This window comes from Procambarus clarkii, chromosome 36 (genome assembly GCF_040958095.1).
Source record: "Procambarus clarkii isolate CNS0578487 chromosome 36, FALCON_Pclarkii_2.0, whole genome shotgun sequence".
Taxonomy (NCBI): Eukaryota; Metazoa; Arthropoda; class Malacostraca; order Decapoda; family Cambaridae; genus Procambarus; species Procambarus clarkii.
Window position 1 is genome coordinate 17,345,070 of NC_091185.1, and position 19,208 is coordinate 17,364,277.

General features: G+C 41.0%; 1 protein-coding gene across 1 annotated transcript in view; it reads right to left on the reverse strand.

The window, feature by feature from the left end:
* Nucleotides 1–19,208, reverse strand: part of LOC123756153 (techylectin-5B) — a 106,332-nt gene that overhangs the window by 17,532 nt on the left and 69,592 nt on the right. The window contains exon 5 of the mRNA XM_069336567.1: nt 8,354–8,463. Coding sequence (XP_069192668.1) covers nt 8,354–8,463 — 110 coding nt within the window. The remainder of the gene's footprint in view (nt 1–8,353; nt 8,464–19,208) is intronic.

A 19,208-nucleotide genomic window follows, 5' to 3' on the forward strand; every position in this document is an offset into this window, starting at 1 on the left:
ACATGTGAAGTGATACCTTAGTGGAAGAGTTAACCGGTCTACAACGACACAGTATTGCAGAGAAGGCCTGGGGGTTCTCATTCACACATTGGTTACTTTTAGTAGTCGGAGGGTAGAATGGATCAACTGCTGGAGGGTAACTCTTGTGGTGAGACAGTGCCAGAACATCAGCGTTACCTCCCCAGTCTTCCCTTATTATCGAACTAACAGTACCCACCACGCGTTGCTGTGGCTCAGTCTGGTTAAATGGGAACGAAAGAAAAGAGAAAGCGCACGTTTCTAATATGTTTAATTTCACAATGCTTGTGGGTATAAAATTGTGTTGTTCCATTGTCTGTGGAGATGTAGAGCTTGTCTGGTTTGCCGACTCTAGAACACGCAGCATATAATTATCCACGTGAGAAGCAATCAAAGCCCTGAGCTTTGTTGATGGTGATTGCAAACGTCAATCGAATTGGAAATTATAATCTCTTAAATTGAAATGACATATCTGTTGGAATCATAGGAATGCGTGGAATGAGGACATCTTCCCCTTTGAAAAGTCCTGTCAGACTGTCAGATTGTTGCTTCTATGACGTCGCTGATTATTTTTTTTTTACTGCAAGACGCGTGGCGTTGCAAAGTTTTGACTGGTTGATATTTCGCAACATGATTATTGGCACGCCGATTTTTAATTGCCGTACGTGTGATGGTATCCCTGGCAGATCGAGTGAATTAAAAAATTCTGTTGGATAATTAACGGCTTCGTCTGCTTCCTCAACAGTGTCGACGGACTTGTATGTGACTGCCTTGCTTTGAATGTCAGACTGAGTAATATTGTTAAGGTCGTACACGTTTTGTTCTTTGCTACAAGAATAGCTCGTTCACTCAGTCAGTCGTGATTCTTATAATTGGTTTCAATATTGGGAAATACTTTTTCAACTAATTCTGCTTTTGACGTCACTAAATTGCAGAAGTTATGAGGCAATGAAATTTGTCCTGATGTCAGATCAACTGGCACTTTTACGTTCCCAATTTCTAGAAATTGATGGGAGAATATCTCAGCTGATGGATCGTTTTGCATTAGCTTCATAACTACACGCATATTTGTTGTTAATTTAAACGTTTTTATGTGGCGCCAAAAAGTAGAGTATTTCAGGCAAGCATTTATTTCGTCCGCTGGTGTCGATCGAGGAATTACAGGTAATGTTTGCCTGAAATCTCCTGCAAGCAATATTAATGCGTTCTCAAATGGTCTGATGTTTCCACACAAATCTTACAATGGTCAATCAAGAGCCTCGAACGATTTTTTGTGGGGCATTGTGCATTCATCCCAAACAATAAGAATGCATTTCTGCAATACTTTTCCCATGCCGGATGCATTGGAAATGTTGTACGTGGGGGTTTCAATGAATTGCATGTTCAATGGCGATTTCAAAGCCCAAGTAGCAGGTGTTCCACCTGGTAGCAATGTCGCAGCAATTCCGGACGATGCAAGAGCTAAAGTTATGCCATTATGGGATCGAAATGCTGCCAGAATCAATCTAACTAGGAAGGTTTTACCAGTTCCTCCTTGCGCATCTAAGTACAGTTCTTCAAGTCCGTTATTGACAGTTTGAATTATTTTATTGTTAATGCCCTTTTGCTCAAGCGTTAGCCTAGGAATATTTGATTAAACGTACGACAATTGATCACCCGTGTTGTAATTTTGTTCACGACGAAATTCTACTTCGAACGAAGCAGCAGCAGATCGATTCGATGATGGCATTTCCAATTGATTGAGAACTTTCTTCGCGATTTCTAAGCACAATTCTTCAATCATTATCAAGGCTTCGTTGAAGATTTTTGCTGTAAAATCTATGTTCATATTTAAATTTTCCTTGCATATTCGACGGATAATATCTTCAGCCATGTGCGATTTATAATTATCCCATAACTGGTGGAGATGAAGGAGAGCCGGTGGTCAATATGGTTGCAAATAATACATGAATTTGATGTGGATGTGACGTGTTGAACGAGTCATTAATGCATACATCCCAGTGCCAATCGTTCTCTTATAAATTCAGAGCTTGACATGCACTACGGGAAGTGGCATCTATTACGCCGTTGACAAATCTCAATTGCTGGAAAAACGTTGGACCGGGCACACTTACCAACAGCATGCGAAGAAAGAAGCATTCATCGTAATTAGGATGCACGATGTACAGTCTGCCTATCGTAGTTTATTTGAATATGCCAAGTTGTCCATCGACTCGCTTTCCTCGTTTGCGTCGTTCAAATGATTTTCTACTGGCATTCCATGTGTAATACGTAGGCACTTCCGAATACAGCATTGTTTTTGCAAACATGTCATTTTGACATAAAACAGAGAAAGCAGTTAACGTGTAGCTGGTGGATTCATATCTGTTTGTTGCACATCTGCAGCTGTAAAAACGTGTTGTCCACTTTCATGTTTTCAAAACAAAAACAAAAAATACTAACGAAATATTTCAATTCAAAACGCAGATCAATCGACGCAGCTCAATTTCATTACTAATTGCACTGAAATATAATAAGAACAGTTAAAAGAACGAAAAGAAAAACAATGAAAAATGAAACAAATAAACTATACCCACAAAATGTATACGGTATGGTAAACAATTCAGCTCCAATCCAGTGCAATGTCACCCAAAATAATTAAATCAAAATGAAAATAAATACAAATCTATGAAAATTCAATTTATCAATGCAATCGGAAACATTGAAATGGAATCGTAACATATTTTGTATAGCTTGTGTTGGTCTTACGTTCAACAGAGAGCGCTGTTTAAAAAAAAAATAGTGTTTTTTCCAGTCACAGGTGTGGCATATAAATAGTAGGTATATAAAAACACGCACGTATTCAAATAGAACGTTGTGTCAAAATTTCAAAGCAATCGGTAAAGAATTTTCGGAGATTAACCCTTTAACTGTGCAACGCGCCTGCAGGCCCAGGCTTCGGGTGCGCAATGCGCCTCCGGGTGTTTTTATTTTTCACTTTCCATTCAAAACTCCTGCGGCTACATGGGGTTCACATCAGCTTCCTCAGGGCTCTTGTAAACAGACACCATCTTTTAAAAAAAATCATGGTCCACATTGCTGGGTGTGAGAGCCTCAGTAGTGAGTGAGCAATCAAGGCTGGCGTTCACAGCATGAGCGCCCAGCCCTGCTGTTCAGCGTGTGACCACAGCATCGCCTAATAATGTCAATATATATATATATAACCTGCATATTTAACCATGATAGTATTATAGAAGAGCCTGAGTGTGATAATGACTGGGTACAATGTTCAAATATCAGTGATTCAATGCTGTTCACGATGTTCACTGCGCTAGTAACAGCACCACAGCATTATTTCGTCCATCTAGGAATCTTCAAACGACTTCTTAGGTTCTTTTTCAAAATAAACTTGTGGTCAATTATTCACAGAAATTAGTGACCAGGATTGTGGTTATAATTAGTGTTGTGTGTAGTATTGTGGAAGGAGGAATTTTGGTGAGGGAGGGAGGGAGAGAATTGAGGTAGCCTCACTGTGTGGCAGCCACTCTTGTTTTGCTCACCATACTAGCTTCGTGGTTCGCTATGGGTAACACATATTTATATGAGTATATACAGTGTGTGTGTGCGTATAGTGTCATAACAGCAACAGGAGTATGTTGAGTGGAGCTATGTTGGTGAGGGAGGTGACGTCGTAATCGTAGCATCGTCTGCTGTCTGCTGTGTGATTTCTCATGCAGTGTATGGTGGCCACTGTACTGTTTGGACACAATACCGGCTTACTTGCATAGTTCTGGTAAAGAAAACATGTAGATAAGTATATATAACATGTGTAAATAGTGTAATAAAAACAATAACAGTATGGTGGAAGGAGCAATATTGGCGAGTAAGATGTTGGAGTGAGGGAGGGCCTGTCTGGGTGTGGCTGCTCACACTTGCGATGTTCTGAATGTGTTGATGGTGAATGTATATAGTGTGTGACAGTGTATAGTGTGTACATATGTTGCAAATATACATAAATGAACATGAAACATTGGTGCGAATAACTGCATGATGGGAGGAGCAATGTTGGCGAATACAATGTTGGAGGAGTGAGGGAGGGCTGGCTGGGTGTGACAGCTCACACTCGCGGTGTTCTGAATGTGTTGATGGTAAATGTATATAGTGTGTGACAATGTATAGTCTGTAAATAGATTGTATATATACGTAAATTAGCATGATACATGGTAAATATGTGCAATATATGTGTACACAAGTGTCATGCACGTAACACAGTATCCTTGGACAGTACGGATGTTTTATTGCTATAACATAGTGTACGTGTTCATTATACATAGGATTAGCACGTAAAAACAAATAAAATGTATTTGGAACTGTGCGCAAAAAATTAACAAAAATATATTTGCGGCAACTTGCGCACCCCGCCCCAGGCGCCCCACCGGCCCCGGGAGCTTATGGCATGGGCACACGGGGAATAATGACATCACGTGCCACCTTATGGACCTCATAGCAGCCAAAGTAAGCACAATTTTGAAATTCCGTTTCTATACCCATATACAGAGAGGGTTTTTTGACACTCAGAACAAAAAATAATTTTTTCCTGAGAATTTATTTCTTGCGCACTGGGGGGCGTCATATATATTGGCCGCGCAGTTAAAGGGTTAAAGCGTGTGTTGCTTCTACGTCCTACATATGGCGCTGTTTTTCAAGAAAAACATGTTTTTTCCTGTCACAGGTGAGGCATGTATATAGTGGGTATATAAAAATGCCCGCCTATTCCAATGCAACGTTGTGTCAAAATTTCGAAGTAATCGGTAAAGAGTTTTTGAAGATTTCCCTCACATGAAAAACACAGTTTAAAAAAAAAAATGTTTTTTCCCATCACATACATGATATCGATATAGTATGTACATAAAAACCTGCTCGGAGGCGAATGAAACGTTGTGTGAAAATTTCAAAGCAATCGGTGAGGAACTTTTGGAGATTAGCGATTTTGAACAAACGAACATTTCCATTTTTATTTATATAGATGGAAAAGGGAAAAAAAAGGTTGCTGCAGATATTTTTTTGACAAGGCGAGAATACAGGGGCGACGAACCAAAACTGAAGTGGAAAGAGTAAAGGAAGAGTATTTATCATTCCCCCTCCATGTCACTGTAAATACCTAGGAAGTCACAAGTTGTATTTTCTGGCCCGCTTGCATTCTAGAAGGACTGTAGGCGTCAGCTGATTGCTTTCAACACATCACAGCAGTTCAGTAACTTACCTTCCCTGCCCCCCTTCAGTTAGTTTCGTTTAGAGGAACATTAACAGACTTTCCTTGTATTTGTTTTGACTATGCTAATATTTCCATGATTTATTATGTGGTTGCATTTTACATAACATTGTTCACTCTAGGTGGAATTAAGATTTGATTGCCAAAACTTAATGAAGATATAAGATCTTTGTTTATGCTCTTACCAGTTAATGCAGTTACTGGTAACGTAAATCTATATAAATAAAAATGGAAATGTTCGTTTGTGCATAACCGCTAATCTCCGAAAGTTCTTCACCGATTGCTTTGAAATTTTCACACAACGTTCCATTCGCATCCGAGCAGGTTTTTATACACTTAATATATAGATGTCACTTCTGTGACAGTAAAAAAAAACATGCTTTTTCTGAAAAACTGTGTTTTTCCTGTGTTTTTCAAGTGAGGGAAATCTTCAAAACCTCTTTACCGATTGCTTTGAAATTATGAAACAACGTTGCATTCGAATAGGTGCGTCTTTCTATATAACTACTATATATAAATGCCTCGCCTGTGACAGGAAAAAAACATGCTTTTTTTGAAAATCAGTGCCATCTGTTGGACATACGATCAACACACTCTGTAATCTCCGAAAGCTCTTCACCGATTGCTTTGAAATTTTGACACAACATTGTATTCGAATAGGTGCGTCTTTTTATATATCTAATACATAGATGCCACCCTTGTGACAGGTAAAAACATGCGTTTTTGAAAAATAGCGCCTTCCGTTGCACATAATAGCAAAATGCACGCTATACTAAATATGTAACGAATTCCATTTCAATGTTTCTGACTGCATTGATAAATTTTATTTTCATAGATTTCAATTCATTTAATTTTTATTGAATTATTTTGTGTGACTTTCTGTTGGAATTGATCGGTGTTGTTTACCATACCGTTCATTTCTAAGTATAAGAATAGATGCCACACCTGTGACAGGTAAAACTATGCTTTTCTTGAAAACAGCACCATCTGTTGCATGTAAGAGCAACAAACATGCTATACTAAATATGTTACAATTCCATTTCAATGTTTCTGATTGCACTGATATATTGAATTTTCATAGATTTTGATTTAATTATTTTGTGTGAATTGCGTTGGAATTGAGCTGTGTTGTTAACATTCCATTCATTTCGTGAGTATAGTTTATTTTTTTATTTTTTCATATTTTCCTTTCATTTTTAACTGTTTTTCTTATATATCAGTGATGGGAACATCAGATCACTTGATGTTCCCAGTTTTCTGAAGGGGAACATCAGACCATTTGGGAAAGCATCGGACGAGGGAATTGGGAATGGTAGGGGATGATGAGGGGACGGAAGTGAGATATGGTGGGGTGGACGAGGGGACAAGAGAGGGGGTGATGGTGGGGAATTACGATGGGGTGGTGGAGTTTGGGATGATGGGTATGAGGGGATGGGGGAATGGAGAATGTTGGGGAGGACAAAGGGACAGGGAAGTGTGACATGGTGGGAAGGAAGAGAGGATGGTGGAGTGGGGAATAATGGGGAGGACGAGGGGATGGTGGAGTGGGGAATGTTTTGGAGGCCGAGGAGACGGGTGAGGGGGGGGGGGTAATGGTTTGGAGGCAAGGAGACGGGTGAGGAGGGAATGGTGGGGCGAACTTGGGACAGTGAAGGTTACTGTGGGTCAGCAATGCACATGCAGTGCTGAGCCACAGCAACACGTGGCTAGGTACTGCTAGTGTAAAATAGTAATCATGAGAGCCTCAGTAACCATTGTTTTCGAGAAGATGATTTCTAGTTCATTAGTTTTGTGATACTCGGGTGAGTGCATGCAGTAAAGTAAACATTGAGTTGAATGGGTCATGAGTGGCCAATTTTGAATTTTTATCACATTGTATTTGTTTCATTTCATAAAATGTCAAGTAATATGCTTTGTTTCGTATCTCTTCCTCTCTGATATTTATTATTGACGACCAATGCTTGAGTTTAATCTTAATAATTGATAGATACTGCGGACTGTTAGGGTGAAGCTAGGCTAGAGAAACGTTTAACATACGTCCAGAGGTAGTAGACCAGCCTGTCCTCTCCAGGGTACCCATCGTCACTAAACTAATGTACTAAATTGCCCCAACCTAACCTAACTTAATCGAGAACCCATGAATAGGAAACAAAACATCACAAAAATTTTGAAGGTTACAATGATTTTAGAACATCAGTTTTGGACATAGGGAATTTATATGTTAAAATGCGATGTACTATTTGAAAGAACAGGTTGAGTAGACACCCTGAATGAAGTGTCATTTAGACAACTAAAAATTTCCAGTAATACAAAGATATTTGCATCTGTACTTTAAATGTTAAATCAATACCTAACATCGCCTGGTTTTGTGGCACATGCATGTGATGTTTGTCTTTAGGTGTTTAATACTGCATTTGGCTATTTGCTCCCTTTTTCCTCTATCAAAAATTTAGGAACTACCCTTAGGAATGTCTCCAAATAGCCCAATTCCTCAAAGGCTGATAACCTGTTTTCTGTTTTGAAGTACCAGCCAACTGGTCGTATTCTGAAGCAGTTCTAAAAGGTTTGCTAGTAGTATTAGAGGGTGAATTCCCACCCTTCAATTAACTTAAAGTTAAGATGTTAAGTATAGATGTGGATATTCATCTAGCTTTATTCTATCTCTCTCTACAATGAGAAATATGCTTGGAAGTAACTCATTGATAACTAGAAACCAGACACTGCTACGAACGTTAAAATCATTATAGGAATTTATTAAGATAGGTTTAAATATTGTTATGTTCATATGGTTAATATTTTTATGTTTCACAATAATATACCCTTTTACGCAAAATAGAAAACATTTTTCCTGGTTTTGCAAGTTTTCCCACTTATGAAGTATCGGAAATATTCTCAAATGAAAGTTAACGGATCTTGGCTTTGCAATTTGCATAACAAGAACAAAAAACGTGGATTGAAGATGTTTTCTTCACAGTGTGTGTGCTGGTGAGAATAATAATGCGGCAAAATATATATATATATATATAATTCAGTTAATGAATCATTAATATTTTAGTGGATGATAATTATTAATGAAATACTCACTGTTGTCATCGTTGTCACGGTCCAGTGTGGTGAAGGTGGCTCCGTTATTGCGTTTCAAGTCATCACCAAGAGTACTCACGTCCCAGTAGTTTTCTACAGCCAACTTATACCTGTGGGAAAAACTTAATTATTTCCTAAAGATATGTTGCTTGTCTCATTTTGTAAGTAATTCTGTTTAAGAAAGATAAACTGAATATTTGTTTCTCGGATAATAAAATACATGCTATAATGATAAAAAGGAATATGTATGATTTTGTGTTGAATGAAAGAGCGAGTTATAGAGATGAATTTACTGGTATCTTTGTTGGACTGCATAAAAAGGGAGTCTCACTAACTCCTTTGTCTAGAGTTTAATGACTATTTTAGTGGCCCTTGAGAAATCATCAAAGGAAAGGTCTCAAAATATTTAAATTCACAGAAGAACAAAAAGAAGTTGGTTGTATATTCTTTATAAACTGTCACTTAGTATGAGTTACAAAATATTTGATTACTATATTTATTACTTATATATTTCGTTTTACAAGATGACAAAAGGGATTATGTTAATACAGCTTTTGATTAATAATTGGTATTTTCTCGTCAAGGCAAAAATTCACAAAGCTTTTCAATTAAGTCTTAAACTTCAAAAAAGAACATTCGGTTAAACTGAAGTTACAAGGTGAAACGTCAATGTGAGAAAAATTTAAAACTTGCCTGACCTTAAACATTACAATTTAAAGATATCATATCCTATGGTTAGGTTGAGAAACATAGCCAAAAAATGAATAAACACACCTTGAAATGAATAATGAAACGTACCTGATCAGGAAAGAGAAAGCTATATGCAAATAAATGAAGCAAGTTGAAGTTTATCTCGAACTAGTTAAGTAACTAAAAATAATATAAAATTAAATAAGAAGAGAAATTTACGTTATGAAGTGCATATAGCAGGGAAGGCAAAAACAAACCCATATTTCCCATATGTATCAAACAAAGCTTAAGAAGACGACTAAGCCACAGGAAAGTAAGTGAGATAAGGTTAAGAAACGGATAATGACAAAGAAGTGGGTGTTCTTTTAACTAGACTTTAAGTTTGTATTTACTACAGAAGAACTTGACAGTATGCCTTCAGCCAGACAAATCTATGCAGGGAGTGAAAAGTGCAGGTAAAAAGGTTTATTGGCAACCAGGGACGAGGTTATTTCACAAAAGGAAAGAAAATAAGCCTAACAAGTTCACAAGGGCTAAAACTATATTTGGCAGGGCTTATGAAGAATGTAAAGAAGATCTTAATCATATATTGTTTTGCATATTTAATAGGTAATTAGTGTCAGATAGAGTTCCGAAATCGTGGATGGCTGCAAATGTTATTCAGATTTTTTAAGGTGGGAGACAGATAACTTGTGTTGAACAAGTTATTAACATATATTAGTGTAACATATATTCTAGGAATATTACTTGAATCGATAATCGCAAAGCCATTCGTTTACAGCTTAAAAATGACTGATGAATTAGGAATTTACAACATATTATTATTAAGGAGCTCTTGCTCAACAATTTATTCCCATTTTCTTCCAGTATAGTTCAGGAGTTGATAGCAGAAAGAAAATTGATATTCTATACACTCATATCAGAAAAACCTTCGATGTTGTGATTAACGAGTGCAAAATAAATCTAAAAAATAATATTAAAGTTATGGCCATCACAACAGCTCAGAATATTTTGTTTATTTCGTATATTGATACATTGATTTCTTTGCTTACCATCCTTACTAAACAACTATTAAATATTTATGGCATTTAAATATTGCAGTTTCAACATTATTAAACTGATATCTGGAAACTATTAATTTTAAAAGCTAGAGCCATTTAATATTACAGTATTAAACTGCTTGTCGATATTTTGGCCATATATATATATATATATATATATATATATATATATATATATATATATATATATATATATATATATATATATATATATATATATATATATATATATGTCGTACCTAGTAGCCAGAACGCACTTCTCGGCCTACTATGCAAGGCCCGATTTGTCTAATAAGCCAAGTTTTCCTGAATTAATATATTTTCTCTAATTTTTTTCTTATGAAATGATAAAGCTACCCATTTCATTATGTATGAGGTAATTTTTTTTTTTTTGCAGTTAAAATTAACGTAGATATATGACCGAACCCATACTCCCAGGAGCAACGCAACTGGTAACTACGGGGCGGACTTCCTTTTGTCCGGCCATGATGGTCAAGTGGATTAAGGCGCCCCGTAGTTACCAGTTGCGTTGCTCCTGGGAGTATGGGTTCGAGTCACTTCTGGGGTGTGAGTTTTCAGACGCATATAGTCCTGGGGACCATTCAGGCTTGTTCGCATTTGTGTTCCTCACGTGTGCCCCAAAGAATGAGGTGATTTGATAAAATGCTATGCCCAAGATTACCATCCGAGTTGCCGGCGGGGAAGTGGTTCAAATAGCTTCGGCTATCACTTCCTTTTGTCTGGCCGTGATGGTCAAGCGGATTAAGGCACCCCGTAGTTACCAGTTGCGTTGCTCCTGGGAGTATGGGTTCGAGTCACTTCTGGGGTGTGAGTTTTCAGACGCATAGAGTCCTGGGGACCATTCAGGCTTGTTCGCATATATATATATATATATATATATATATATATATATATATATATATATATATATATATATATATATATATATATATATATATATACAACTTTAGAACACTTTCCCACCAGGAGACTCGAACCCTAGCCAGCACAGAAGCCTTCCAGCAACTGGCATAACAGGTACGCCTTAACCCACTCCACCACCTGCTCAGAGCCTTAAAAGAGATGGTAATTTTGGAGTATTTATACACTCCAAAGACCACCACCTCCCAAGAGCACTAGAGCAAGTGAAGGGTCATTTTTACGTTTTTTTCATCAAGTCCCTGTTAATATGGGAGAACACTGTGTCTATGCTTAAGGCACAACTCTCCTAAACATGAGAGTGAAGTATACAACTTTATAACACTTTCCCACCAGGAGACTCGAACCCTAGCCAGCACAGAAGCCTTCCAGCAACTGGCATAACAGGTACACCTTAACCCACTCCACCACCTGCTCAGACCCTTAAAAGAGATGGTAATTTCGGTATATATATATATATATATATATATATATATATATATATATATATATATATATATATATATGCGAACAAGCCTGAATGGTCCCCAGGACATATGCAACTGAAAATATATACATATGCTTCTGGGAGTATGGGTTCGAGTCACTTCTGGGGTGTGAGTTTTCAGTTATATATATATATATATATATATATATATATATATATATATATATATATATATATATATATATATATATATATATATATACTCCTCTGGCTGGAAGAAGGGGACCCATAGCCTCGGAGGAAACCACACATAACGCATTGGAGGGAATGTAGGTCCCCTCCAATACAGTTTCTCCTACCACCCCCTTCCCTTTTTTTTTTCCTTGTGTATTTAAAGGTTACAAAACATACAAGACAAATGCCAAAAGGTTATGAGGCGGGCTTTCTCCTTGTCTGATGTTGCGTCGCTGAGCATGGCATCAGCTACTTTTTCCACTATATATATATATATATATATATATATATATATATATATATATATATATATATATATATATATATATATATATATATTGTCGGGGTTCACCACCATAAGAGGGGGGCGAGTAACAGTATACTCAAGGTCACTCACCATAGCCCTGCGGGTCTTCACTCTATCCTCGCGGCGCCACTGTACGCCAGGAGAGTATCCCAGTCAATCCCAACCAGCCTCTGATCGAGAAAGAGTGGGAACACAACTTGTTCTCTTAACTATTGTGTGCCCACCATGACACAGGGCTCTACTACTAACCACAAGGTCGCCAACTGGTGTTTCCCGTGTCCAGTAACACTTCAGTGGTTTTGTTGAATTGTGGTAGCAGTGGCAAGAACACACTCAATAGATCTGATATCAGGTACGTATTTATTTCTATCACTCTATTTCCTTTCATGTATTATATAGCCACAAGAAATATGGAGGGGATGATATAAACACCAAGGTATTTTGTATTTTACTTAAAAATATTCAAAGTATTATATCCGTATCTATCAACAATCAAGTACACTGCAGAAATTCACTCCCTCTTCATATATATATCGAGGCGCACCTACAGGGTAACACTCCCCCTTCTTGTCAATGTCATAATCAGCTGAGCCGCGCCCTTCTCGCCATGTGAACGTTTATTGCTTGTTTTCCTAGCGTCACTCGCTCTGTTTCTTTAAGTTAACATGAATCACTATATTTGTCATCAACACAATATTTCTATATGGCAAATAGAACGCAATGAATCACCACACTGATCTCAAGTTCAATAACTCATTCCTACAGCACTTAACGTGATATTTCACTGTACTAGAGTAATGCACTGTACTTAATAATAATTACAATGAATGCACTTAACCACGGTACTGTTCTTAGATTCAGTAATTCCTCTCGTAGGCGATAACACAATTAATCACTGTACCCATGAATGATTATTCAATACACAAGCATAGACTTATATATATAGATAAATCATAGATATCAATAATGGTAATAACATAGTTACTGGGCACTTAGCCTAACCCCAAATACTGGTATATTTATATATATATATATATATATACTCTCTCACTAACTGATCATATTAAAGTCTTATGAAAGACATTATAACACAGTAAATTCATCAATTACTCAGGGTGCCTGCACACACCAATAATAATAAATACCGTGGGTACTCTCTATGTAGTCCCACTCTGCACACTGGTGCCTTACTGTGACATGGGTGAGCCTTGCTCACGACATACAAAATACTCTGGCTAAATAATATAGCTGACTAAAGGGGAATTGGGAGGGAAACTAGAATCACCTACTTCCACCTATCCTCCGGTGAGAGTTGAGTTATAGCTCTTGGACCAGGCTCCTGCCTCGTGTAGGGCACGCCCCCACACACACCCTGTCGTGTCCTCCAGGAACTCAATCAACGTCCCACAATAAACGCGTCGTCTCTGTGTTCTGTCCTCCGTGGGTCCGTGCCCCTCCTCCACGTCTTGTAGGGTTGGAGTCGGTCTCCCGGCCGTCAACTTCTCCTCCCAACTACGGCTGCCTGCCTATGTCTCGGCTGCAGTTGTTTGGATTCCCAATTAGCGTCTTCTTTCACTGCTTCCCAGTGGATTGGCCCAGCCGCTACGTCGTCACTGTGAAGCTATCAGGCGTCCCAGACGATACTGCCTAGACTTCACCTGCACAGCACCCGATCCTGGAGCACTTGATGCTCAATATTCCGTCAATTCCCTCTTCGGTCCACACATGGAATGAAGGAAGACCTCTGGCGTACTTCCAGACTACGGGTGATGCGTAAGATGCACGGGAGTGGCGTATTACTGTCAGATTGACAGGATCAATCTTCACACATCCGTCCACCTTGACGTGTCGTGTCAGACTGATTCCCTCACGGAGGATTGGCCCAGCCACTACGTCATCACTGTGAAGCTATCAGCCGTCGCATACGTCGCTGCCTAGACTCCACTCTTGCACAACACCTGTTCCTGGAGCACTTGTTGCTCAATACTCTGTCAATTCCTTCTCTGGTCCAACACATGAACGAAGGAAGACCCCACAGGTGATCACAGGTGATGCGTAAATCCTCCGGAGACGGGGTAAACTGTCCAACTGACAGGACCCCCCCAGCGCACGTCCGACCTCCTTGACGTGCTGTCTTAGACTGATGGCGCCGCCGTGGCGCTCTGACCAGACCCCCCTTCCTTCATGACGTCATATTCGCCATGGGAGGTTTTCATTGGCTCCCTGTGCCACATCGCTGTCGGTGACCAATCTGGTGCCACTGACGTCACACAGTTTTGTCGGCAAAACAGAGTAGCCAGCGCCATATTGGCTTCCTAAAGGGCCTAAACCACAGCCCAAAATACTCTTCTTTTACAAATTTCTCGACACCTCGAGAACACTACACTCTCCCCCATATATCAAACTGATTCCTGCGACGTAGAGAACGCTCGGGTAAAGTGGACATGACTCTTACTGCAGGCGTGGGAGAAATATAAGGGGGGGAACACCGTCACATACCCCTCCCCTTAAAATAAGAGTCATGTCTGGTTAGTGTGTACAGGACAGGGCATCTGCTACTACGTTGTCTTCCCATCGGATGAGTTTAATTTCCAACCAGTATTCCTGCCGCCAATGCGAGACGCTCCTTACGTATCCGTTGACCGTTCCCACGGTCACTCCTGATGTCCATTGTTCCTTCAGCATGGACAGAGGACTTCGCACCTCTTGTCCATACACCAGCTGGAAAGGTGAGAAACCTAACGATCCTACCACTGCGTTACGCATGGCAAACAACGCAGGGCATACTGCTTCATCCCACTCAGTTCCCTGCTCTGCGCAGAACACTCTCATCAGCATGCCGTCCTGTATGTAAAAATAAGTGGCCCTCTCAGGACCAACACGTCCTCCATTGGCCTCATGAATCAATTCGGGGAACTCTATCTGCTGCGACTCCCCAAGACGAGTGCGGTCCACCCCGAGAGAACTAGCGAGGGTCACCTGCAACTCACCATCCAGGCTGCCTTCGCCCTCCACTCGTTCTCCGGGTTCCATGAAGAGGTGATCGATTTCCAGACTGTCGGACGTCTCCTCGTCAGCCCTATCAGATCCACACCCTCCGTGTCCGTCGCACTGCCTCGGAATCACAGCACAAACCGGGAACGCCGCCGTGGCGGTTCCTTTCTCGTCCCCACAGGCGTTTAACACTCCACCTGTCTCCTTATAGTGCTCTATGCACTCCTCGCCCTTTGCGAGATTCGGGAGGACATATCCTCCACATGCGTCATTTCCGAGGATGACTTGTGCCTCCATCTTGGGCATTGATGCACAGACCCCCACCACTAGGGTCTGGCAGCCATAATTAGAATTCAGAGTCACCTGGTGTAGGGGCATCCTCACTGGGCCTCCCACAGTGGTCACACTTGCCACCCCCACACTGGTACTCTCGTAACCCTCGGGGAACAGGGTTTCGCTCACCAGGGTAAAATCTGCCCCAGTGTCTCTAAATATCTTCACCGGGATGGGGTCTGCGTCCCTCATCCTTACGGTTCCCTCACACACGAATGGGTGAACTCTTTTCTCCCCACTCAGTACGGGTTCATCCCACACCCTCTCGGCCATCAGGTCCTCGACCCTCACGAAAGCAACGTTTCCCCGCTGCTCAGGGTGTCTGCATTCCCGCGCGACATGTCCGAATATTCCGCAGTTGTAGCAGCGGATCCTTCTTCTTCTGTGGATCTTCCTCGCGCCATTCATCGACTCCTCCGTTTCGGCAACAGCTCCTGAGCTCTCAGCTTGGGACTTCTTTGCCGGCTCCACAGCACTCTTTGAGCCTCTCCTGTCTCCACTCGAGAGGTGGGACTCAGGAGAACTCACTCCCGTCCTCCATCCGTCCGTCCTTCTATATCTTCTCCTATATCCGGAGTATACAGGCGGTCGGTGCCGTCCCTCTCGGTGTGGTCGCAGGGCTTCTTCCAGCATGTCAGCTCTGTCGGCCGCGGCTCTCAGGTCCTTTATGTCCGCCTCCTTTACTCTCATCCTGATCTCAGGAGAGAGCACGGACATAAACTTCTCCATGACCATAAGCCTCTTGACCTCTTCAGCCGACCTCGTTCCTTCAGACTCCAGCCACTTAAGGAACTTCCTCTCCATGTCCCTCGCCGTCTCCGCATAAGATTTTCCTGGCGAACGGATACATTCCCTGAATCTCTTCCTGTAACATTCCGGCGTGAGCTTGAAAGAATGGACCACAGCCCTCTTTACAGCATCGTAGTTGGTGCACTCTCTGAGGTCGAGCATGTTTTAGGCTTCACGAGCTTCACCGGTGAGCCTACTCTGAACCAGCTCCGCCCACTCCGCCCTCGGCCACTTCTTCAAGGTAGCGATCTTCTCGAAGTGGTCGAAGAAACCTTCAGCTTCGTTTGGTAAAAAGACCGGCAAATCTCGCTCCCTCACTCGGCAGTCTTCCTGCTGCAGTGGAGCAGGTGCAGCTAGCCGTAGCTCAGCTCGCTTCAGCTCCACCTCCTTGTTAGCTTCTATCTCCTGCTGTCTCAGCCTAGCTCCTCGCTCGCGCTCCTCTCATCTCAGCTGTGCTTCTCCCTCTTCTCTGCACAGCTGTGCCTCTCGCTCTTCTCTGCGCAGCTGCGCCTCTGCTTCTCGCTCTTCTTTGCGCTGCTGTGCTTCTGCTTCTCGCTCTTCTTTGCGCTGCTGTGCTTCTGCTTCTCGCTCTTCCCTTCTCAGCTGTGCCCCTCGTTCCTGTTCTTCCCGCTTCAGTTGTGCTTCCGGCTGCAGCTTCATTATCTCCAGCTTAACGCTGCGCCTGCTGCCGCTGGATCCCCTGCTGCTTCCACCGATGCTCAGGTGTTCTCCCACACTGGCAGGTGTTTGTGGCCGTTCCTCCACCAAAGTTTCATCTCGTGCCCTGAGCTGTGCCATGATCTCCAGTCTTCTCTCTCCCACTTTGGAACATCGCACCTTTATCCCAAAATGGTCTGCTATTGACTATAACTGTGCCTTGGTGCACTCCTCCAGCACCTGCTCATCTCTAGTGTCAATGAACCTTGTTACTTTATCATCATCCATCTTGTGCTATGAGTGATAACCTGCACCTGATACCTAATACCACTGCAAAGTACCACAACTGCAACCTTTATCTTGATCGTGATCCTGGCAAGGTCGCCAATGTCGGGGTTCACCACCATAAGAGGGGGCGAGTAACAGTATACTCAAGGTCACTCACTGTAGCCCTGCGGGTCTTCACTCTATCCTCGCGGTGCCACTGTACGCCAGGAGAGTATCCCAGTCAATTCCAACCGGCCTCTGATCGAGAAAGAGTGGGAACACAACTTGTTCTCTTAACTATTGTGTGCCCACCCCGACACAGGGCTCTACTACTAACCACAAGGTCGCCAACTGGTATTTCCCGTGTCCAGTAACACATCAGTGGTTTTGTTGAATTGTGGTAGCAGTGGCAAGAACACACTCAATAGATCTGATATCAGGCAGATATTTATTTCTATCACTCTATTTCCTTTCATATATTATATAGCCACAAGAAATATGGAGGGGATGATATAAACACCAAGGTATTTTGTATTTTACTTAAAAATATTCAAAGTATTATATCCGTATCCATCAACAATCAAGTACACTGCAGAAATTCACTCCCTCTTCATATATATATATCGAGGCGCACCTAGAGGGTAACACTCCCCCTTCTTGTCAATGTCATAATCAGCTGAGCCGCGCCCTTCTCGCCATGTGAATGTTTATTGCTTGTTTTCCTAGGGTCACACGCTCTGTTTCTTTAAGTTAGCATGAATCACTATATTTGTCAACAACACAATATTTCTATATGGCAAATAGAACGCAATGAATCACCACACTGATCTCAAGTTCAATAACTCATTCCTACAGCACTTAACGTGATATTTCACTGTACTAGAGTAATGCACTGTACTTAATAATAATTACAATGAATACACTTAACCACGGTACTGTTCTTAGATTCAGTAATTCCTCTCGTAGGCGATAACACAATTAATCACTGCACACATGAATGATTATTCAATACACAAGCATAGACTTGTATATATAGATAAATCATAGATATCAATAATGGTAATAACATAGTTACTGGGCACTTAGCCTAACCCCAAATACTGGTATATTTATATATATATATATACTCTCTCACTAACTGATCATATTAAAGTCTCATGAAAGACATTATCAACACAGTAAATTCATCAATTACTCCGGGTGCCTGCACACACCAATAATAATATATACCGTGGGTACTCTCTATGTAGTCCCACTCTGCACACTGGTGCCTTACTGTGACATGGGTGAGCCTTGCTCACGACATACAAAATACTCTGGCTAAATAATATAGCTGACTAAAGGGGAATTGGGAGGGAAACTAGAATCACCTACTTCCACCTATCCCCCGGTGAGAGTTGAGTTGTAGCTCCTGGACCAGGCTCCTGCCTCGTGTAGCACGCCCGCACACACACCCTGTCGGGTCCTCCAGGAACTCAATCAACGTCCCACAATAAACGCGTCGTCTCCGTGTTCTGTCCTCCGTGGATCTGTAAAATGACCTTCTGAAGATGTATTTAATATACGAAAGTACTTAAGGAAATTTCCTGTTTCATTTTTCCTCCGTGGTCTGACATTGTCATATATATATATATATATATATATATATATATATATATATATATCTATATATATATATATATATATATATATATATATATATACATATATACATATATATATATATATATATATATATATATATATATATATACATATATACATATATACATATATATATATATATATATATATATATATATATATATATATATATATATATATATATATATATATATATTGTCACGTGGAGGTGGGTGGGCCGGGGCTCTGCTAGCACTCAGCTGCTAGGGGCTCAAAAGGCCGAATACTCAGCCCCTCCGACTCCCAGGATTTACCGGAGTCTCCTTGGTCACACAGGAGAAGACCAGCAATGCCCACCTCCGCAGGTCTTTGCTTCCACCACAAAAGGGGGGGGGGGTGCCACTGATTCACCCTGGAAGCCCTTCAGTCAAACACAGGGAAACTGCTGTTAACAGTTCCGGCCTAGACCCGTGGAGGAGTGAAGGAAGACTCAGGCATACCTTATAATAATAACCTCCCTGAGTCTTGCCTGCC